The sequence below is a fragment of the Scyliorhinus torazame genome, chromosome 1 (assembly GCF_047496885.1).
Source record: "Scyliorhinus torazame isolate Kashiwa2021f chromosome 1, sScyTor2.1, whole genome shotgun sequence".
Classification (NCBI taxonomy): domain Eukaryota; kingdom Metazoa; phylum Chordata; class Chondrichthyes; order Carcharhiniformes; family Scyliorhinidae; genus Scyliorhinus; species Scyliorhinus torazame.
This window is the reverse complement of record NC_092707.1, coordinates 194,024,751-194,049,365: the sequence shown is the minus strand read 5'-3', so window position 1 is coordinate 194,049,365 and position 24,615 is coordinate 194,024,751. Positions and strand designations below refer to the sequence as shown.

The 24,615-nt window shown below is 46.8% G+C and overlaps 1 protein-coding gene across 2 annotated transcripts in view; it reads right to left on the bottom strand.

Moving 5' to 3' along the window:
• Positions 1-23,611, bottom strand: part of LOC140418302 (glutamate receptor ionotropic, kainate 3-like) — a 727,178-nt gene extending 703,567 nt beyond the window's left edge. Inside the window, exon 1 of one of the 2 annotated variants that reach the window (XM_072501775.1) lies at positions 23,164-23,611. In XM_072501775.1, coding sequence (XP_072357876.1) covers positions 23,164-23,248 — 85 coding nt within the window. In that variant the 5' untranslated portion in view covers positions 23,249-23,611. The remainder of the gene's footprint in view (positions 1-23,163) is intronic. The other variant, XM_072501774.1, reaches the window with a different exon arrangement.
• Between the last annotated feature and the right edge of the window lie 1,004 nt (positions 23,612-24,615).

The window sequence follows — 24,615 nt, the reverse complement described above, 5'->3', positions numbered from 1 at the left end:
AATTTGCCCTCTACTTGTCTCCAGTACATAAACCTGTCACTGCTGCTGTGTCTTCAACCATTGGGAGGTTTAAGAGATGATACACTCGCCAGTGTCCACTAGCCTCACTAACATCTGTTCAGTTTCCTCACAGTAGTCGAGGTCAAGGACTGGCCGTTTGGAGAATCACGAATATGGGACAGGCTGTTCTGCAGAAGCCGCAATGGATCGAATGGATTTCTTCTGTGCTATACCGTTCTATAATTATGTTTATGGTGTCACGTGCTCGTGTGATATCTGGGATAGGTTTAATATTTTGATTGTCATCCTTTTTGATATATTTTATTTCAACCTCTCTTCCATTACCTGCTAATACATCAAAATGTCTACTTTAAAATGTTCCCAATATCTTTACTTAATTCTGACCAAGTCACTTAGCAAAGGTTTTTGCCTCAGAAACTATCCAGAAACATGGGGCACGATTTTCCATTTGGGAGACTACTACCTAGATTTTGCAGAGTCCCCGATGCAGCGTAGAATCCAGGGTATGGGGAGAAAAGGGGGCAGGATTCCCTGTTGCCCGACGCTGATATCGTAATCGGGGATCAGGCGGAGAATCCCTGTTTACGACCGAATCAGGTCGACGCATGTTTTCGGGTGCTCCGCCCCCTCCAAAACGGCATCATCGAGGAGTACGCCGCGCACCATTGGGACGGCCTCAGGGCGTTACCTGAAGGCCTTTCACTGATGCTCTTACCCCAATGGCGCGGGGGTCGCCAAAAGTTCCCAAAGGCGCGGAGGTCGTGTGCCCTCAGTTTTCGTGAACCCGTCGTAGTGGCTGCAAACTGTGTCCAGCACCACCACAGTCAGGGGGAAGCTGTCCGGGAGGGGGGGGGGGGGGGCGCTTCGGCGAGAACTGGGGGGACTGGTGTGGGATGGCCCGGGGATGGGGAGGGAGTGTTCAAGGGGGCACTATCTGGCAGGACGGGTCCGCGTGCGGCCGGCGCCTTGTAGTATGGCGCGACCGCTGCAGGTCGTCACCGTGCGCATGCACAGCCATCGACCCGGCAATCCTCCAAGTGTTTATATCAGGAAGGATGTCCATTTTACGTGGATTGGCTGCTAGCCCCTCATCAGTTGGAGCATCGGTGCGTGGGTGGCGCCAACTTTATCATCATAAAACCAGACATGTCCTCCGGACATAGCCTCAAAATCAGAGAATCCAGCCCAGGGGATCTGCGACAGTCACCAATCTGTACCCAATGCTGATGCTCTGGTCCCCGCTGGCATCAGGATCGAGGTTCCAATTACCAGGCTGGCATTATATTATCTAGGCCCCCGTGATTCTCTGATCCTCGGTGCAGGCAATCACTTGGCGGAGAATTGATGCTGGTCCTGAGAAGTGTGTAATTGACGCGGTGGACCTCACGGTGTGCCAAAAGACTAACTCTTTAAGGGTGATCACCAAAGTCCATTAGAGGGCCATCCACTCCCCACAATGCAAGATCAGCCTAATCCACCCTCACCAGATCCTCCCACCACCCCCCACCAGAGACACCCTGAGTAAAGAGACCCCCACAGCGACCCACAAAATAAAGTGACATCCCCTCACAGAGCCCCTAAAGAGACCCCCACAGCTCTTACTGATGATCAGCATTGGATTTAAATAAGAAAATTCATAATAATAACACTCTATAACAGCAACCAATGGAGTGCATTCACTAATATGTAGGAAAGTCCAGCAGCCAGCATGCCCTCAACAATTCATTCATTTTTTTTGTGGTGTTGGATAAGGGAGAAAAGTTGGCCAAAAATACAGTGTCTCAAATTAGTGTGTACGTGCAGATTTGTCTATACTTCTCTATTTGCTCTGCAAATTTACCAAATATCCCTGGGCCCTGAGTGGAATATACTCATGATTCACCACATGGTAAATTTCAGAGCTTAACTACATGTTTATTCCTGGACGAACAGAAATTTCCTCCAATTCAATAATGGAAATACTAAAGCCATTGATTTCAGACCCTGCTCCAAACTTTGTTCCCCAGCTACCAATTCCATTCCTCTCCCTGGAGGACTTGTAGCTCTTATGTCAACATAGGAACTACGAGACAGAGAAAAAAACCAAGATCTATTTTGTTTGCCTGCTGTCATCCTGCTAGTCACATGGTACAATATTAATGGATGTTATTGACTAATCATAGCAATAAATCTCTAATAATTCCTCTATAACTGACCAAGAAATGGTACAGGACAAACCTGTGGTAGAGAACTTTGGGGACAATATGTCCAATCCTTTCGTTTTACAAAAATCATGTGGAATAATTTCCAATTATTTTATTTATTTATTTGTTCACTCGATGTGGGCATCGCTGGCTGGGGCAGAATTTATTGACCATCCCTAATTACTCTTGGGAAGATGGTGGTGAACTGTTTCTTGAACCACTATAGTCCATGTAGTGTAAGTATGTCTGCAGAGCTGTTAGGGAGGGAATTCCTGGATTTTGACCCAGCAACAATGAAGGAATGGCAATATAGTTTCAGGTTAGAAAGGTGTGTGTTCTGGAGGTGAACTTGATGGTGGTGTTGTTCCCATACATCTTCTGCCCTGTCCTTCTAGGTGGTAGAGGTCACGAGTTTGGAAGATGCTGTCACAGTAGTCTTGATGAGTTACTGCAGTGCATCTTGTAGATGGCACAGATTGCTGCCACATTGCATTGTTGGTTGAGGAAGTAAGTGTTTAAAGTGGTGGATGTCAATCGAATGAGCTGCTTTGTCCTGGGTAGCATTGAGCTTCCTGCATGTTGATGGAGCTGCACTCATCCAAGAAAGTGGATGGTATTCCATTACAATCTTGGCTTGTGCCTTGTAGATGGTGGACAGGATTTAGGGAGCCAGGACCTGAGTTAATTCTTTCGGAATTCCCAGTCTCTGAGCTGCCTTGTAGCCACTGTATTTACATGACTGGCCCAGTTCAGTTTCTGGTGGATGGTAACTCTCAGGATGTGGATAGGGGGGCTGGCAGAGGAAATTTAGCACCTCTTCCCAAAGAGGCACTCTGGGATATCTCCTTCAACACTTCTGGAGCGTAGAGTGCAAGGTCATTTTAAAATAATTACTGGAAACAATACAGCTCTATTAATTTAGTTCAGTATCACAGAGCTACCTCAACCTCTGATAAATGTCAGACAGAGCAGTTTCCTATTGCTATAGGTATTAGCTATTTGTATTCAAAACCAATCAAGTAGACATATTTATGTTTCGAGCAATTGTGTAGGCCACTCTTAATCACCATATTATACTCTCCTTATTGATAGGTTTACCTCAGTCCTTGCAATTTAAAACCAAAATCAAATCATTTGAATTTTTGCATGACATGGCTTCTTATTTATTCAGCACTTTCTCATGTTCCATTTTAACCTAATCATTCCTCCAATGAAGCGGGCACTTTGTATACAGTGAGCAAATTTAATGTTACGATGGCAGCGTTGACAGATAAAGAAAACATTCAGGCAAATGACATGCATAACTCAGTAGATATTCTACCCTTAGCAAAGGATCAGTTGCAGACTCCAAGGGAAGTCTCCCCTGGTCAGTCTGCTTCCTACAATCGCAGCAAGAGATACGTGTCCCACGTTTGTAATTACCAAATTAAGATTGCATACTTCAAACAAAGGAAGTATGTAATATCTGCAAATGGAGCAGTCAGCAGTAAGTGTTATCTCTGAATATCATTGGGCACTATCAGAGATTTTGTTTTAAGCACCAAAATTTGTTCATTATTGTTTAATGCAAAGGTTTAAAATTGAGTAAACAGTCAAGAATTCTACTGACTGCATGTCTGCAGGTAATTTCTACAATGACTGCGCCTGATGAAGTTTTAATGCCCCTTCCCCAAAAATATTCAAAGGAATCTCACTGACTGCTCTCAAGCATACAGCACACAATGGGCCTTCTTTAGTACCATAAATCTTTCTGTGTTTCTTTGACTCTAGAGATACAAGTTAGGTGTGTGGCCTGATTCTGGCAATGTAATAAACCTGAAGCACAGTCAAGTCACAAAGGTGTAATCTTCTGTGATATGAAACTTGCAGGTAACATGGCTAACTCCTGCTGTGCTAATCCCTTCTGAGTCTGGGCTCTGCAATGCAGGTGTTGTAGCCACCTGAGTTGGCCACTTCCCGACTTAAAATGGAGAACCGCAAAGGCTGAAGGGAAATTCAGCCAACACAGGCAAAAACTAGCAAATACAGAAATCATGTGTATTGAAACCTGGAAGGAACCAGACAGCACTGAAACCAGCAGCCATCTGCATAGTAATACAGCAGCCATCAGCATAGTAATGAGCGATTCCAAGGCACAATCGCAACAGTTAAGGTGAATAAAGCCAAGCCAGACTCCTCGGCGCCAGCAGGAGCCAAGACAAAGGGAGGCCAACGGACATTTAGGGACCGCCCAACGATCAGGGAACAACTGCAATATTGGAGAAATCGATCCAAGTGATCGGAAAGTAGTCCAATCACTTGGAATCAGGTACAGGGTCCGCTCCGAAGGGCGGGAAGCCCCTGGGGACTGTAAAGTAAAGCCCCCAAGTTCAAATCGTCCTTCTTTGGTAGGGTCACTCAGCAACTTGAACCAACCCTTGACAGTGACCTGCCTCGCTGCCTCCAACCAAGTAAGTCTCGAGTCAACGCTCGCTATGAGATAGGCACTCGTAGCTACCAGTCCATACCAGCTTTTGAATGCTGCAGACTCAGGACCTGAACGGAAGGCCATTTGTTCCCCTGACCTGATGGGCCAGTCTGAAGTTAAGTATAGGCCTTTTAGTGATAGGAATAGCCTAGAAAGTAGAGTTTATGCATGAGTAGTGATTTACTGTGTACAATAAATGTGTTTTGATTTGAGTCTTACTAATTGGTGTGTCGAGTTACTGATCAGTACTTGAACTTTAACCTCGTGGCGGTATCTAAGATACCTGGCGACTCTAGAGAAAAGCTTGAACAAACTGAGCAAATTACGAATTAAGAGCCAACCAAATGTTAGCAACAGTGTTGCTCAGGGTTAGGTTGTGTACTGGGTGTTCTGGATGAGGTGGTTTGTGGAAAAGCTGATCCTGTAATACTGAGACAAATTGTCACATATTGGCCAAGTGAATCCAAACCTGCTCTGGCTCTCTAGTCTCACTTTGATTTCACTGAAATCTTGAGGTCTCTCTTGACTCGGAGAAACCCATAGGAGTATGAACAGCATAGTTCTATCGCAAAATTCTTCTTGCTTGGAGCATGGAGAAGAATGCGAAGATCATTAATCATTTTAGCAATATGGCATCACACACAAAATAAAACATGTTGATATGCAGGAACATGGAGAGACAATATAAAATAAAGGGGGTGCAGGAGCAGAGGGATCGAGGTGCATTTGTGCATAAATCATTGAAGATGGCAGGACAGGCTGAGAGAGCTATTAATAAATCATACAGTACCCTGTTTTTTAAAAATAGTGACAAAGAGTACAAGAGCAAGGAGATTAAGTTCAAGTTGTTGAAGACACTAGTTCAGACATACCTAAGGTATTACATCCAGTTCTGAGTGCCGTACTGTAAAGACATTGGAGAAGTTGCGATAATGAATCATGAGAATGTTCCGGGGGTGAGGGATTTCAGTGACAAATATAGATTGGTGAAGTTGGGACTGTTTTCCTTGGATAAGAGAAGACTGAGAGGAGATTTGACAGAGGCATTCAAAATCATATGGGGCCTGGACAGAGTAGACAGAGAGAAATTACTCCCACTTGTGAAAGAATGGAGAACAAGGGGACATAGATTTAAAGACCTATAACTTTCTGGCTTCCCCGCGTCAGATTTGGCTGACTTCCACTAACTTCCACTGGATAATTGCGCTGCGACGGGAACCATCCGACAAAGCGATTTAAATCGTTAACTTCGGATGGTTCTGCCAGTTTTACTTTCATAGTTTCCTGGGAAGACCTAGAAGAAATAAAAGCACTTCTAACTTCAGCACATCTATTTTTAAAGACTCAGACCAGTCGCCACACGGGACACACCCCACACTCCCAAGCCCAGAGGAGCTTTCCCAAACCCCCTCGCAGGAAGCACACTACCCGCCATGGTATTCCCCACTCCCTACCGTCCACTTGGGGGGCGGGGGGGGGGGGGGGGGGGGGGAATTCTCTATATACCACAACATGACCCCATGATCCAAACGACTTGGAACATCACCTCCCCCTCCGACCTGGCCCGACTTCCACCTCCGCAGCCCTAACCTCAATTCCCCCAACCCCCACCTGCTTTCCAGCAGCCGTTAAAAAAGGGGGTTGTCCTCCTTCACTCCACTTCTCTTACATTTGGATCCTTGAGCCAGGAACTTGCTGCACTGCCTGATCTCACGTAACCTGAGTTGGGAACGTTGGGTGAGGCAGGCACTTAAGAATATAAATGCAAGTAAGTGGGTATGGAGTGACAACCCAGTGGCTAACTGCCACTCCAAGGAAGTTATCGCACATAAGTAATTGGCAAAAGGTGCAAAAGCAACATGAGGGAAACCTTTTTCACGCTGCAAGTGGTTAGAGTCTGGGATGTTCTGCCTGAGAATGTGGCGGGTGGCAGGCAGATTCAATCGGAGCATTGAAAAGGGATTGTTTTCTTAATTGTTCAGGGTACTGACCCGCTGGCTGGGTCAGTAATTATTTCCCATCCCTAAATGCCCTTTCAGGTGGCTTTTAAGTGTTACTCACATTGCTGTGGGTGTGGAATCACATATAGGCCAGACCAAGTAAGGCAGATTTCCTTCTCCAAAGGGCATCAGAGAACCAGATAGGTTTCGACGACAATTGTTTCATCATTGAATTCAAATTTCACCTTCTGCCATGCTGGAATTTGAATGGGTGGCACAGTGGTTAGCACTGCTGCCTGACAGTGCCGAGGCCCCTTGTTGAATTCCAGCCTTGGGTGACTGTGTGGAGTTTGCATGTTCTCCCAGTGTCTGCGTGGATTTCCTTCGGGTGTTCTGTTTCTCCCTTCAGACCAAAGAAATACAGGTCAGGTGGTTTGGCCATGGTAAAATTGCCCCTTAGTATCCAAAAATGTGCCGTTTAGGTGGGGCTATGGAGCTACAGGGCTAGGGAGGGGAAGGGGTCAAGGCAGGGTGCTCTTTCATAGGGTTGGTGCAGACCCAGTGGGTCAAATGGTCTCCTTCTGCACTGTAGGAATTCTATGGAACTCTGGTCCCCAGAGCATTACTCTGGGTCTCTGTATTACTAGTCCAGTGAAAATACCACTATGCTACCACCTCCCAATTAGATTGCTACCTGAAAAGAAAGAATGTGCTAGATTACAGGGAGAAGGAGGGGAGATGAGATGAGGAAAATTGGGAGAACGACTGCCCCGCACTTTGAACCAATCCTGAAGCCTGTTAAATTCCGCAGCAATGTATTTGTATCAAACTCTAATCGTTGATTCTTTCTGTACTGAACACAAGTTTGACGCTGGGTATCTGACATTTAACATTCCTGAACATTCTACCATGGCTCATAGGGGGTCAGTATCCCGTATGCTGAGTGGTAATGTGCAGTAGCAGTTGTACAGTGCATGAAACAATAAAGTCCATAGGCTGTCTTAATTACAGAGTTATCAACTTGTTCAGTGCATTCTCATTTCAGTTTGTTTTGGCTAGCAGAGGGCTGGATTCGCCGATTTTAAGACTAAGTGCTGATGCCATCGTGAAAACTGTGGTCTTTTATGGCAGGAAAATTGCCATCAAAAGGCCACCGATACCCCGTTTTGCTGGGGGCTAGCAGGGAGCCGACATAGAGCTCGCAGCTCTAGCTGCCGATATGGCCCCAGCACTTCCGGTTCTGAGCACATGCGCACGGCGGCAGCCTGCAGCGGCCGCGCCGTGCTCCATGGCAGACTCAGCCCGCGGACCTGGGCTACCAAAGTAATGTCCCGCATCGGCCGCTCGTGCACCCTGGTCCACCCGCCCACATTGCCCCCAGCCCCAAATGAAGGCCCCCCCTTTCCCGCCAATTGGCCCTCTACCCCGACTGTGGCAGCCCCGGACTGAGTCCGCAGCCGCCACATGAGGATCCCGGACGCTGTGAGCACACGTAAGCCACGCTGTCAGGAATTCAGCCGATTGGCAACAGAGCATCGTTGTGCGGGCCTCAGGCAATGGCCTGAGGCGGTAGATACTCGGCTCGGCGTACACCTTGAGTATACCAATTTTCAGGGGGTGGAGAATTGAAAAGCAGGCGCCGCTCCCGATTTCGGCGCCAAAACGGATTCTCCACCCCGTTGCCAAATGCGATTTTGCTGTCGGGGGGCGGAGAATCCAGCCCAGAATTTTTTCTCTCCAGGTTGAGTTGGGTAGAATTGATGAAACTGTTCAAGGTCCATTGGTTGTGTTCGTGCCAAATCCCTACCGGTAACGTCAAGTAATATTGGCTCAGAAAGCAGCGAGACTGCTGCCTTTCAAGTCCAAAGCACAGTTCACCAACACAGATAAATGGAGTAGGTTCGCAAACCCCTGGACACCCCCCACCACCATGCAGAATTATTTATCTGTCGCTTCCATACTGTCAACCTGCTCTGGAATTGGTGCAAGGCAGAGTTACCACTATTCTCATGCCAGGTGCTGCAACCAGCCTGTTGCAACAGCACCATGAATGTGTCAGACTCATTGGCCCGTTCCTCTGAGTGCGGGTCCTTTGCCAATTTACACTGACAGAGTTTAACTCCACTGGTGCTGCTGCCAACTGGGGTGAGTAAGACCCACCTATTGGAAACTGCTAACAGCAACTGAACGTAAAAACTGCCACCTGCAAATATTCTGCACCACCAAAATTCTCAGGCCAAAGGTCCTTTAACCCAATTCCTGATACAAGCAAGCCAGTACTCAGCGATAGGTCTTGCGAATAATTGGAGGTGGTGTTAGAATTAGAAAGGTTTCATTCCAACCTGTGCTCAGGGTGCAATACGCTGTTGGCTACATAAACAAGCTGGGATGGTATCAGACCATAGATTCATAGAATCCTTAGAATGAAGAAGGAGGCCATTTGGCCTATCAAGTCTGCTCCGAACCTCTGAAAGAGCACCCTCCTAGGCATTCGTCCTCACCCTAGCCCCATAAACCAGTAACCCCACCTAATCTCTTTGACACTAAGGAGCAATTTAGCATGATCAATCCACTTAATCTGTACATCTTTGGACTGGGGGAGGATACTGGAGCAGCCAAACGAAACCCATGCAGGCACGTGGAGAACGTACAAACTCCACACAGATAGGCTGGAATTGAACTCAGGTCCCTGTCGCTTTGAGGCAACAGTGTTAACTACTGTGCCACCGTGCCGCCCTATACTTTTCTTTGCGAACACCCCCATATCTGACCTTATGATGAAGGCTGATGCCTGGGCCTCAAACACTATTCTATTCTTTAATTCTTTCCAAATAAGGGGAAATTTACCATGGCATATCCATCAATCCTGCACATCTTTGGATTGTGGGGATGAGACCCAGGTAGACACGGGAGAATGTGCAAACTCCACACGGACAGTGACCCGGGGCCGGGATCGAACCCGGGTCCTCAGCGCCATGAGGCAGCAGTGCTAACCATTTTGCCACTGTGCTTCCCTCGTCCATCGACAATTCCAAGTCCATTCCACACAATGCCAGACATTGAAGTCAATTGACTGAAAGGGAACGGGGTGTCAGACTGGTCTCATACCGCCTGATTTGAGCCGTTGCCTGGAAGGAATTTCTATCTGCGCCTGACCAAATACTAATGGGTCCAAGGCAACCAATTGACCAGAAACTAATAAACCTCAAATTAAGTAATTACTTGGCCACACTCATTGTAATTTATATGAAGGTTGGATTACTCAGTAAGGAAGATTAAAAATATGCCACCATCAGCACTCTTCTTAGTCATTATCACCACAATTTACATTCCCTTTGCCCATCATATCTTTATCAATCTGCCTCTATCCATCCCTCACTGCCACAACCACCCCCCCTTCCCCCACAACAGTATAAATCTGACACCATTTCCAGTTCTCTCTAGCTTTGACAAAAGTTAGCCCCCTTCTCTCTCCAGAGATGCTGTCAGACCTGATGAGATTGTCCCGCATTTTTCTGTTTCTGTTTCACATTGCAGTGAGCAACACAGTAGCACAAGTGGATAGCACTGTGGCTTCACAGCGCCAGGGTCCCAGGTTCAATTCCCTGCTGGGTCACTGTCTGTGCAGAGTCTGCACGTTCTCCCCGTGTCCGCGTGGGTTTCCTCCGGGTGCTCCGGTTTCCTCCCACAGTCCAAACACGTGCAGGTTAGGTGGATTGGCCATGATAAATAGCCCTTAGTGTCCAAAAAGGTTAGGTGGAGTTATTGGGTTACGGGGATAGGGTGGAAGTGAGGGCTTAAGTGGGTCGGGGCAGACTCGATGGGCCGAATGGCCTTCTTCTGCACTGTATGTTCTATGTCTATTTGCTTGCAATTTACTGATATCAGAAGAGTCAATAATCAGTTCCACTTGAAACTTCAGTGTTACAGACCATCCTTCCCCACACAAATCCAGAAAGCAGCCCCCCCCCCCTCGACATATCCAATTTCGTTACCCCAAATCTTAAACTATCCCCTTTTTCAGATGGCGATGGACTTGTCCTGTGCTTTCTGCATCGTTTTGATTTCCGATGCCACTTCCATTGAGCACCTTGAACGAGAAAAATAATGAATCCCTCCGAGTTCCTCTTCCCCGCTCCCAGCATGTTTTCACACGCTCAGGCTGATTCCATTCACCCGTAACTGCAGTCGGCATCTGTGAGCATTGACCCCACCCCATAAAGCGAACGGTATGACCCCTTTCTCATGCTGATAACTAACTCAAAACTCTGAACTCGCCCGCAATGCTGCAATAAAGCAAGTCCCTGCACCGCCATGGGGTGATATCTTTACCAGCCTTTAGCGTTCCTGGTGCTGGGCGCGCGAACTCTCTCAGACTGGATAGCATTCAGTTACAAAAGGCTGGAAAGGATTGTGCTGGGGAAATGCTGGGAAATAGCACTGCTGTCTAAAACGATATGCTATTGCTGCTGAAGAAGCCCGCGGCTGCCGGCATTCGCCTCAACCTGCACAAGGCAACAGTGGCATGTGCAACTGAATTGTAAATGTTCCTTAAATCCCCCGTCCAAAGAATAGAAACGATTTCACACCGCTGTGAAAAATGATAGCTCTAATAATTATAGTGTGACAATCAATCAGGGCTGTCTTGGGTGCACTCCCCGGGCTGTGCCAACCCCTTGGTGTGGTAACTGTGAAAACGAAATTGTTATTTTGGCGGAGCAAGATTTAAAGTTGCTGACAACCAATCAGTCGAGGGGGGTGGGGAGAGAAGGACAGCAATGTTGGCAGTTGTGTTTTATCCTTTCACGGGATATGAGCCTCCCTGTTGCCCATTCGGTGCAGACGCGATGGGCCGAATGGCCTCCTTCTGTATTGTAGGGATTCCCTGGAAATTCCTAATTGTCCTTGAGTAGGGTGCTAAACCTCCTTCTTGAACAGCGACAGTCCCCGAGGCGTAGGTACACCCGCAGCGCTGATAGGAGGGGGTTACCGGCTTTTAACCCAGTGATAGCAAAGGGACTGCGATATAATAATAAAAACCTTTATTCGTGTCACAACTGGGCTTACATTAACACTGCAATGTTTCCAAGTCAGGGTGGAGTGTGTGGTTTGTGAGGGGAGATTTGCAGGTGGCGTGTCCTTCTCGGTGGCAGAGGTCATGGGTTTGAAAGGTGCTGTCCAAGGAGCCTTGGTGAGTTGCTGCAGTACAAATTTACAATGATGCCTGCAGACACCATGACCAGGAGCTGAAATGGGACATGGACAGGGGAGCAAAACGTGCAGCGTGCTCCTAGTCATTTTTTTCACTATATTGTTCGATAGTGAGATAGGGACATCAGGAGGGTGCAGGAGAGTGGCATTGAGTAGATGATCAGCTAATGATCTAACTGAATGACTGAGCATGCTTGATGTGCCGAATGGACCACTCTTGTCCCGATGTTCCTATTCATTGGCTTCAGTTGGACTGAGTCTCAAACATGACCTGATACTGGAGGTCAATGCCTCAAGGAGGGCTGGTTTTGCTCAGTGAGCTGGTTTGTGATGCAGAACAAGGCCAGCAGCGCAGGTTCAATTCCCGTACCAGTTGATAATTCTGAATTCTCCCTCTGTGCACCTGAACAGGGGCTGGAATGTGGCGACTTGGGGCTTTTCACAGTAACTTCATTGCAATGTTAATGTAAGCCTACTTGTGACAACAAAGATTATGTACATTTACAATGCAATTCTCCCAGTTCTGTGTCCCCGTTCGATTTCAGCTCCAGACTGATTCGCAGAACTGAACTGGGACCCTCAGGCTCACCGCTAAAGCCCAAATATTCACGAAATTATGACTGACGTTCAGAGCACGAGCGAAAAGCAAATGTGCAGTGGGGAAAGTCTTCAGCTCAGGGTTAGATAAGTCCTTGAAAGAAAACATGTTACTGCAACATGGGGAAAGATTGGAACTAATTGGATTTTTCTGAGTTAACAGGTCAGGCTCAGTGGAGCAAATAACCTTCTTCTGTGCTGTACGACCATGTGATTCTATGGGTCCAAAGTTAACTCTATTAATTGATGGGGCAGGGTGGGACTCATTAGGAATGTCATGGAGAACGTCTTGTGGATTGAAGGGACATGGCTGGGGTACTAAACAAGTACTTTGCATTTTTCAGATTCAAAGAGGAGGATTCTGTCAATGTCTTCAAAAAGGAGGAAATCGGAGATAGAATGTCATAACTAAAATCAACAAATAACATAGATTCACAGGAGATACAAAAATGATTGGCAGCGCTCAAAGTAGAAAAGGTATATAGTCTGGGGGGGATGTATCACTGGTTGCTGAGGAAAGTAATGAGGGAAATTGTGGATGTTCTAGTCACAATCTTCCAATTCTCTTTCAACATGAAAGAGGTGCCAGAGGACAGAAGAATTGCAAATGTTACATTCTGTTTTTTTCAAAAATGAAGAGAGGAATAAAGCAAGCAACTACAAGTTAGTTGGTTTATGATACATGTTAAGATATACTTTTAGAGTCATTAATCCCGAGAAAATTAATCGCCACTTAGAAAAATATGTGTTGCTAAATTAAATCCAGCACGTATTTGTTCACGGGAAATTGTGTTTGACTAACTTGATTGAACTCTTTGGTGAATAAATGGAGAGGGTTGTTGAGGGTGCTGTGGTTGATGTCGTGCACATTGACTTGCAAAGGCAATTTGATGAAGTACCACGTAAGCGATATGCTACTAAAGTAAAGCTCTGGGATTGAAGCATGGACACCAAATTGGCTGATGGACAGAACACAGAGTGTGGTAGTGATCAGTGACCAGTTGCTTTCCAGGCTGCATGGAATTGTACACTGGTGCATTCCTCGTGCTTGGTACCTTAGCTACTACTCGTTTTGAACTATATTAATTGAATTTGGCACACAGTGTACAATTCAGAAACTCTGAAATGGAGGGAAAAGTGGTGAGGATAGTAACATATTTTAGGAGGACATAGACACAGATGCAAACAAGTGTGAAATGATTGGGAAAATTGATGAGAATTACCTAAACTAAATGATGCAATTTTAAAAGAGGTGCGGGAACAGTGAGACTTGGGGATGTACAAATACAAGTCTTTGAAAGTGGCACGAGTAGGCTATTAAATAGACGTGCAGTATCCTTGGCGCTATAAGTAGAGATACATAGTGCAAAAGGAAGGGAGATGTGCTAAATATTTCTTAGAAGTTGATTCGACTCCAGCCCAAATATTGCCTTTGAGTATCAAAGCTGAAAAACTTCAGCTCAGTGCATAGAATGGAAAGTATGGACTGTTCTCATGGAGCATCAAAGGTTAAGGTGAGATTAGGTAGAGGAATTCACAATCATGAAAGGTTTGGCTAAAGTATGTCAGGAAAGCATGTTTCCACTGGCAGGAATGTGGGTAACTAGACGAATAGATTTAAGGTGGCTGGCAAAAGAGCCAGAGGTTTCTCAAGCCAGGTAAAAATGACAGGATGGTGGAAGCTGGCCCAATGATAGCTTTCAAAAGGGAATAGGTTAAACACTTGGAGTGGGAAAATGTTGAGCGCAATGGGAAAGTTCTTCCAATGAGCTGACTTTGGCTTAATGGGCCTAATATACTTCTTCTATGCAGTATGATTCATCATTCTATTATCGTCCATCCATCTGGGTCACACCTGGTGCAAGCTTTAGAGAGCCCAGAGGAAATGGAAAGTGAAATCAGAAGTGTGTTCATGCAGACAGGTCTTTTTTTAGGAAATATGTTCACCATATAATCTAATCCAGATAAAGCCATGGTTCCGCCAAACACAGAATCCACATTTATTAAATCACTTATTTTGCATAGAACACCTGACAATGGTTTACTATGTATCGCGGACAACATTGATATATCAGGGTGCTAAATATATACAATTTGATGCCATCTTTCTGCTGGAAATAGCAATTACTCTGCATAAAATATATATTTCACCCAAAGTGTACTTTTGGTGTTCGCGAGATTGAGTTGCTGAATGAGTAGCCTGTAGGTGGAAGATTTGTCAGCAGATGCTTTTGCTGCGATTTTCTTAGAATTCTTCCTGACAGTACTGTGTATCAATCCTTGACAGAACATGACCTCTTTAATTTCTAGCTAGTAGTGAAGGGTATATTTTGCCTGTGACTTGAAATGGCTGAACATGAATACTCCTTATATCACTTCCATTTATAAACGCCTTTCTTATGCCATTGTGTGGACCTGCAATGGCCTCGCACCCACCTCCCTGCGCCCCCCTCAACCCCCCCCCCCCCCCCCCCCCCCACACACACACACACCACCAGGTCCAGGCGTAGTTTCATGAAACCGATGGTGTAAGGTGCAGGCTCGAGAACCTAGTGACAGCTTGATCTAACTGGTACCATCAGGTCATTCATTGCAGTGATGGCCGTAGTTCTCCCCCACTCCCGATAATCGGGAGCAACACAATCAATCACACGTGTTAAAATGACAGTCTTCCTGAAAGCTCCCGGGTGAGGCTTTTACTGTGCAAAACAACGCATATTTTGATCTTGTTCCGCATTTTAATTTAACTTAAGTCTGCCACTACATATAATTTATCTTTTCACACAGGTAATGGCCTGTCTGTTTCAGTCTCGATCTTTGACACTGAGTCTCGCTCGAAAACAACGGTGCCTGTCCCACAGCAGGTAAGTCAAAATAAATGCGATTTCTTTTACAACCAACACGCCTCAAAAGTACTCAGGGTTCCATTGACCAGCCGCTCCTATACATTGTGCAGCATCTGCCTGTTCCGTTACATAACTCCATGCTTCATTATCTCGGTCCAATGATCAAACATCCCAAGTCTTCTCCAAAGCAACAACAACAAATAGGACATGTCAGCTGCACCTCAGAATGAATAGACCCACACGATCCTCACTCCACTGATTGACTGACATGGGGCGGAGGAGGAACGTGTGTGTGTGTGTGGGGGGGAGGGATACACACCGACAGAATGAATTTAACAAAAGCAGAAAAAACTGGACAACCTCAGCAGGTCTGTCAGCATCTGTGAAGAGAGAAGGGAGCTAACGTTTCGAGTCTGGATGACTCTTTGTCACAGCTGAATGAATTGAAGGGCGCCCAACGGGATCATAGAATCATTACGATCCCTACTGTGCATTTGGCCCATCTAGACTGCACCGACCCTCCGAAAGAGCATCCTACCCAGGTCCAATGTCCCACCCTGTCCGTCACCCCACCAAACCATTTGGGGCAATTTAACATGGCCAATCCACCAAGCCTGCGCATCTTTGGACTGTGGGAGGAAACCGGAGCACCCAGGGGAAGCCCACGCAGACCACGGGCAGAACGTGCAGACTCCGCACAGACAGTGACCCAAGGTTGGAATTGAACCTGGCCTGTGAGGCAGCAGTGCTAAACACTGTGCCGGCCTTCTTGACAATAGAACTTCTTGTCAAGCCACTTCGGCGCTTGGATGTTACCTGACCCGCGGTATCATTGTTCCAACTCCACCAAGCAAATATTAAGCCTGTCAGTGTGAAGATTTGAACCGTGATTCATGAGTGTGGGGGCATTTCTCCTGTCTTTCTGCTTTGAAACCACAGCTGCGGCGCTAACAGGCTAAAAGTTCCCTTCTATAATTTCATGCGTTCACTGTGTACATTTCCGATTGGCCGGGTAGACATAACCATCCACTTAGCTGTTAAAAATATAACTCGCGCAGACACAGTAATCCCCAGTTTGAATACACATCACTGGAATAATAAAGTGTGATGTTATGTACAAACAGAGAGTGAGAGTACTGGACAGTACATGTGTCAGCCACAAAGTAGGATAAGCCATAAGGTGATTCCACGCCGACAGAAGTCAAAATAACACCCAATATTCCAATTTGACCAAGGCTGCGTTTTCTGCTCAGTTATTTTTTTTTACTTAACTGCTGTAACTTTAGAACGGTTTTATTGCCGGATCTCCTGCCTGGGATTGCGTTGAAAATGTCTGTGATTATCTTTATACAGTGATTTCTCGAGTTCAATCTGATTCCTTTCTGTGTCCAAATCCGTCCTCTACCTGTCACAGAGCACTCGTTTAATTGCGATGGAAAGTCAGTAACTGAGAGCGGGGTTGAACCTCTGCCCTCGCCACTCCCCCACTCCCTGTTCTCCCAACACCCCCACCGCCCGTGGGTTTGAACATTAATTCCATTTTCAGACGGCGGGTTACCAACTGGGATCATTGACCCTGGCAAAGAACTACAGGCGAATCAACACCGGGAGGAGGAGGATATTTTGGGTGTGAAGTTTAAATCATGAGAGTTCTCTCAGGCAGTCTCCATCTCAAATATGAACACATCAATTTTCTTGCCAGCTGGCGGACTTCATGTTTCCAGGAATTTCGGTCTTCAGTTTGCCCACTTCATGTTCTTGATATTTTCAAACTCCCAACTGTCGCCCCCTCAACGTCTGCTAAATTAATAAACTCTCTCCCGAGATGTTTCCTGACGGGTTATACCAGGGCGGATTCTGCTGACAGACCAACCTTTCAAATTGACTGGTATCCAACACTTGGCAATTTCCTAAATCATTTTGCCAACTTATCCAGTGCGTGCACAAGTCAATTCCGGAGCTGAATCGTTGGAATGTATCAAAAACGGAGACATTAATATCACAATGCAAGCTAGTGGGCCCGGTGTTAATACAGTGAAGTTACATTGCGATGCAAGCATGTGTGTGCGTATCTGTGTGTGTGTGTATCTATGTGTGTGAGCATGTGTGTATGAGTAAGCATGTGTGTATCTATGTGTGTATATATGTGTGTGTGAGTGTATATATATATATATATACACACATATATGTGTGTGTGTGTCTCTGAACGTATCTGTGTGTGTATGTGTGTGTTTATCTCGGTGTGTGAGTATGTGCGTATGTATATGTGTGTGTGCATATCTGTGTGAGTGTGAGTACGTGTGTGTATCTTTGTGTGTCTGTGTATATGTGTGTATATCTATGTGTGTGAGTATGGGTGTGTGTTTCTGTGTGTGTGTGTATTTGTTTGTATATCTGTGTGAGTATGTGCATGTGTGTATATCTATGTGTATGAGAGTATGTGTACATGTGTGTGAATATCTATGTGTGTGTGAACGTGTGTATATCTGTGTGTGAATATGTTTATCTGTGTGTGTATATTTATGTGTGTATATTATGTGTGTGAATGTGTGCATATATGTGTGTACATCTATGTATGTGAGTGTGTGTATCTATGTGTGTGAATATCTGTGTGTGTATATGTGTGTGTATATTTATGTGTGTATATTATGTGTGTGAATGTGTGCATGTGTGTGTACATCTATGTATGTGAGTGTGTGTATCTATGTGTGTGAGTATGTTTTTTTGTGTGTAGATATCTATGTGAGAGTGTATGCGTGGTTTAATCGCCAGACCCAGAGCTGACAGGGAATCGGGATTCAGGATTAGCGAGAGTAAAAGTCATTATTTGAAAGCATGGATGTCAGAGAGCTCTGCGATTTCGGAATTGTCTTTCAGTCTTTATGAATGGGCAAGTTGAAGTGGAAGATATATTCTCCCTTAAAATAATTAGCACTATAGATTATAGCGAAGCTAGTTCATTTCTTGGTGTGATGTACTGGACTACATCTAGATTTCTGTCTGTGGAATGTTCCCTTCTCATTTCTGTCATGTAGGAAGATAGGATTTTGTTTGGGTCGCATTAATTTCTGCACGGTTAGGAAATGAACAACTAGATTTAAAGCGTTCACGTGTCGAGGAATATTCAAAGTTACTTCCGACCCCTTTGTAGAGGAGGGTTTTTTGTTCATTTACATCCTTGCGATTTATTTGCACCCAATGGACAACGGAGAGGGAATCTGCCCATGATTTTCCTCAGCAACGTCCTTCTCTTGACGACATCGAACTTCTTGCTGGGTCCGCCCAGGGAGCTATCACCCTCCAGACCCAACCCCAATTCTGCACGGTTCGTGGGCGAGTCTTGATACAGGCTGCTGGCGGGCATCGGAAGTGACCACAGCCAATCATATCCTGCACATACCGCCCCCCCCCCCCACCACCACCACCACCACACACGCAATTTGACTTTCAATTTCGATTATAATTGGCAGCAGGAATGCCGCTCCCCAACCAGTCAACCCTCCTAGTAAGGAGGGGCTAAGTGCGGGCGAGTGTCCTTGTCAGCCAGACCATGCAGAAAACAAGGGCAAAGCACAACTCTGGGGCAATGCGTGGAGGTACACGGTCCCCAATGTCCTCTTAGGGCGTGGTAGCTGAAGACAGAGAGAAGGATGAAATCGGAGGAGAGCAGGAACATGCCTTTGGGAAGAACAAGGGCGAGTTAGGGAGAGTGGGACAGTGAGATGAGGGGGGATAAGCAGAGGGACCAATGATTAACCCAAGTGCAAAAAATAGGATAAAATGAATGAAAGAGAGAATGTGTGTGTTCAGGTAAAACCCATTGTAGATTGGGCAGGAGGAACCCTCACTGCGTGTTTAAACAACACCCGGAGTGCCGTATTGTACACTATTCAATCCCATTGTATAAAACCACAAGGAACTGGCATCATCAGGTTGAAGTGTACGATTGCATTTTGAGAATTGAAGGGTTCCCCGGATTTCAAGGGAGGGCGATAAGAAAGCATTCGGACTGTATCTTCAGCATTGGGGAACATGAATGAGGAAAGGCCAATGTGATATCCCAGCGAACACAAAACTGCCACCTGTATCCCTACATCACCAAGGCCTCAAGTCTGAATGCGAGAGACAGGGGGATTGACCTTGCAGAATGACCCTGAGTTGAATGAATTAAACGTAAGCGAGAGGGTGTGGACGGGGAGGTGGAGAACATTCCACGGGCCCCTTGAGCTCTCAGTAGGATCCCGACTGCCCAGCACCCAGATCAGAGACTCCTTCCCACCTCCATACGAACAAAGCCTTTGTGCTTTCCACTGGCTGACCGATCGAGGCTAACCTGGGGCACCTTATGGAATAGAACTGGACTGGGGACTGTGGGCAAGGCAGATACACCCACTAAATCCCAGAGCGTTTGACGCGAACGACTAAGAGATATCTCCCTGGTAACAACTTCATCTCAGTTTTGTTTTCACCCAGTGAGTTTAAAATGTTCCTGTCCTAACTCTAGTCGATTAGATCCAGAAATCAGAGGAAGCAATTGATTTGCTCACTCAATAATTGTCCAAGTTTGATTTCCACGCAGTTCGAAAGTTAGCTGATGTGAATCTGTCCCAACCCTGGTTCAAACCGAAACGAAATGCTCTTAAGTGTGTCTGAAATTAAACTCAGGGTATAAGAGTCAGACGGGAGCTCAGAGCGACCGCGTTATCATCCCATTGCTGCCTCTGGGGTGGTATTCCCGCTTAAGTAGAGGGGACTTTGGGAGTTATGTGATGCGGATTTACATCCTGAAGGAATCCGATCGCCTTGGGTTGGAACCAATGGAGAGAGAGAGAGATCAAAGCCGGATTGGGGACCCACATCAGTGACACGGTCCCGTCCGCGCTTTGATCCATTCAACTAGAAGAAATCTATCTAACACAATAAATAACCTGATGACTCCACGCTCTCCCTACTCTTGGAAGTCGATTATTAAAATGGAGATGGTTTCCTTGTCTACCACAACAAGCGTTCAAGCGATCCTGCCTCCCAATATGTATTACCCAGCCACTTTAATGAATTCTAAACTGTCTATTTGTGTTAATCAGTCAGTGCATCCAGTCAATCTGAAAACCTTTGCCGCTAATTTTAAACTCTAGTGAGTCCTTGTGTCTAGCACTTGCTCGGACAATTTCTCCTCCTGATTCTCACAATGCTGAACCCCCGGGAGTGAGCAGTGTCCCCCACTGGGCAGGCTCAGACCAGGACAAGCTCACTCCCTCTGTCAACCTTATGTAAAGGCTGGTTCTGCCCAAATGCAAGGGGCGAAGCATTCAATGTGACATGTGCTCCCGGAGGATGAGGGGATGGAGTTGGGCCGAGTCGGAGAATGAGCGGCGGGGGTATGCCCGCGGTTCCCAGACGGACAGTACCTGCTCCGTTTTGCGTTTCCCTTTTCCAAATTGAGTGGGGTTAGACCTTGTTTTATACTTTTCGAATTGTTTCCTCCATTAAGAATGCTGTCTCGCCTAACACAGTTCCGGCTCCACCAACCTTCGTCAAGGTCACATTGCGGCCACTCTGTGTGATGGAGAGGAGTTTTACTTTGTGAGCATATGGGTTTTTAAAAGAGATGGCCCAAATCCTGGGAATTGGGGACGGAAGTTATTTCACATCCTGCCCATTACAATCGCCCCCACAGCTCTTTGTGGCCATCTATTACAAGCCAACATTTTTTTGGAGGGTTAGGGTTGGGGGTCCTGCTGCCCTTCGAGGGTCATGGCAAGGTACAGATCAACTCCCCATGGTCCCTGAAGCACTTCCTAAGCCTTGTGTTCTAAATTCCAATGTAACAATATTTTAACTTCATCACTCCAGAAATTGTAGTTCTTCAGAAAAATGGGAGGATCTCGCGGGAAATGATCACATTTGCTGCAGGCTGAAGCTTAACGACACTGTTTTGACATTTACCTTAGATTCCCAATCCCTCCATTGTCCCATCTGGATGTGATGCCCAAGCTGAATCTCCAGACTTTTCCTGGTCAGGGATGTTTGGACCTCTGTCTGTGCACCTTCACTTACTATTTCTGGATGAGCGGGCGGATGGGTGGTGGTGGTGGTGGTGGTGGGGGGGGGGGGGGGGGGGGGGCTGGTGGTGATAGAGTCGAGGATGTATCTCACCTCCTAGCCCTTGTTTCACTGAATCCTGCCTGGGGGCACATTTCATGCATTCGGAGCAGCCTCAACAAATTTCGGTCAGAACTGTTTCCAACCTTGAGTCGGGTTCTTACAGAGCAAGCAAAGCCCCTCGCTTGATAACTGCTCCCATTGACCATATACACAAAACAACTGATTCATTCCAGGTTACATGTGCGCACAGCGCCTGATCAAATACTAATTATCACCTATCATTGAGGTAGAATCTTAAACGAATGATAATCGCAACCAATGAGCCCCCTGTTTAAGCGAGCAACCTGAATAAGTGTGAACAACGGTACAGTTCCACATGTTAATGTCCACTACTTCAGGTTTTTCTGTGTGTCTGCTTGATGGTTCCAGGTGGCGGTCAGCCACTTGCTTGTTTGCAAAGTTATTTGCAAATAGACACAATCGTATTGATCTTCATTCAAGCTGTCAGAATCGGTAGCAGTGTTGGAATCGCCTTGTCAGTCACCGAAAGGACCAAACTGCACCTCCCCCAGTTCCCCTATCTCTTTTTTGTTGTTGTTAACTTTCAATAGCGAGTCGGCACAGACAGGTAACAAGAATTTGAGAGACAGCAACCTCCAAGTCAAGTATGTGGGTGATTAAACCACACCGATCCGCCAGGAGCTCCAGCGCGGTGCTGGCATATTTACCCTGCTCTCATGCTCTCGGTGTAACTGTCTATCTAAACAAGGCACACACAACAAAGACAGAGAGCACTGCCATCCCTCTGCACTCACCCTGTCCATCTATCATGCTGTCTGCGTATGCCTCTCTCTAGCCCAATACCTACCTGCATCTCTGATAGCCACCCCGTGTGCTATAAATACATTTAATCATTAGAACTATGATTCATAAGTGTCGCCAGTCCATTCCACCCATCTCTCTGCTTATACTCCCCTCCTGTAAACCGTATATGTGCAATTTATAGTCAGGGGTGTGCAGCCACGGCGTCCTTTATTGTCGCCTGTCACTCTGATTTTTACACATGGAGATGTGCCGATACCTCTTTATGCTCCAGCCTCGCGGGCTCAGCATACTTATATATAAGCACCCGACAACAATCTCATTGATTTACCATTCAACCAAAATGTACAACTTTAGTCATCCCTGTCCGTCCCCCCCCCCCCCCCCCCCCCCGCTTGCAGCAGTAATCACATCCTCAAACGCCCAATGTTAGATTGGAGCACAAAGTGTGGCTCTGGAACAGATCCCGGAGTTGAATTCAGAATACAGAAGTCGAATCTCCCTCGACCCAAGTTTCTCAGTGAGCCAGAAAACTTGCAGGATCCTTCTGCTTTGCAGATTCATTTGCACGCTTCCCGTTTAAACTGTGCCCATCGTTACCCAATCTCGGCGACGAACCCTCAGATGGCCTTCAGCCACGCTCATGAAGACCTGTTTTTTGTCAATGACCGCCTGACAATTAAAGAATTACTTCTGCTGTATGATGTTCGCGCCGAACGACCCTGATACTTGGTGGCTTTTCTTAAGTTGCCGCATGCGTAAACTTGCCAGGATCCATCTCATTCACTGCTTCCTCCTCTCCCCGACCCAGCCCTCGCAGCACCCCCCCTCCCCCCCCCCCACCCCCACTACCCCGGCTGAAGATTCACTGCAAGACAGACCTGGATGAACATTCTGCACCCGAAGCAGGGAGTACAGTCACAGTATCTCACAATCAAACAAAGCTCTCGTGTGCAGAGAGTAGTCCTTACCAATGCGAATGACATGAGGCATCCCATGAGAATATCGTATCCAAAACAAGTAAAAAATAAGTCCCGTCCTGTATTCCAAAATCATGCTTAAGACAGAGAGGGGGGCAGCCAGCGCTTTCTCGTGGTCACAGATCTGAACGAGCTGGATTTCATACAGGTTCCGCCGGGACTCGAACGTTCCGCCCGCCGCTTTGTCCAGAGATGAGCAGCTAGAAACAAAACTGGGATTTTTTTTTGTTTTTGTTTTGTTTTTGGTGGCGGTGGGGGGGGAGGGGGAGGGGGGTGGGGGGGAGGCAAGGGAAGAGAAGCGCGGGTTCAAACTCTTCAGGTGCCTGGAGTGAGCAGGTGCCTCCCAATGCAATGCAGAAATCTCAACATGATCTTCACGTCTCTCATCGGCTCACTCCAGTAAAGCAGTGAGTGGAGAGAGTGAGAGAGGCACAACTCTGCAAGGGATCGTGGGAGATACACGTTCAGGCACAAAGTAGCCAGCACCAAACCAATCCAAACAACAATTCACTTCCAAATGAGCAGCAGACACACACAGGCGGCGGGGGGGGGGGGGGGGGGGAGGGGACGATTCCCAAGTTAGGAAATCAAGGAGGCGACACAACGTGAACAATGATGTTAGCAAAAACGCTCCCACTGACTACAACACTGTGAGAAACAAGTGGATTCAGCAATATTAACCGTTTCTGGCCACTTGGTGTAATATTGCGTTTAACACATATCCGTGTTGATGCCCTCCAAAGTGTTCCGCTCTCTGACTCTTAACTTGCCAGCATTTATATAACGGGAGTTCGCCCAGAGTGCGCCAATGAGCCCCCCCTCCCGATGTCTGATCACTGTCTCTATCTCAGGGCAGATTTCCAAGGGTCACACTTGACCCGAGACCGACTCCCCGCCTCCCCCCCCCCCCCCCCCCTCCGCCCCCGCCGGCACGGAAGACTTCACTTTTTTCCATTTATTCCCTTGCAGCAAAAAAAATAATGATTTTTTTTCAAAAATGAGCTTAAACAGTGACGGGGCGGGGAACCAGTTTCTGCGTCCTCTGGCGGCGGCGGGGGGGGGGGTGGGGGTCCATGTTCCGGTTAATCCGGTGTGCGGTTTGTTTTGGCTCTGGAATGAGAAGAGCCCAGTGTTACTCTAACCCCCTGCACCCCCCCGCCCCTCTGTGCGGGACTTAAAGAGCCTTGTCCTGCCCACCAAAGGACTCAGTGCGGGACCTAAAGAGCCTTGTCGTGCCCTCTAACAGGACTCACAGTGCAGGACTTAAAGAGCCTTGTCCTGCCCTCTAACAGGACTCACAGTGCGGGACTTAAAGAGCCTTGTCCTGCCCACCAACAGGACTCAGTGCGGGACCTAAAGAGCCTTGTCCTGCCCACCAACAGGACTCAGTGCGGGACCTAAAGAGCCTTGTCGTGCCCTCTAACAGGACTCACAGTGCAGGAC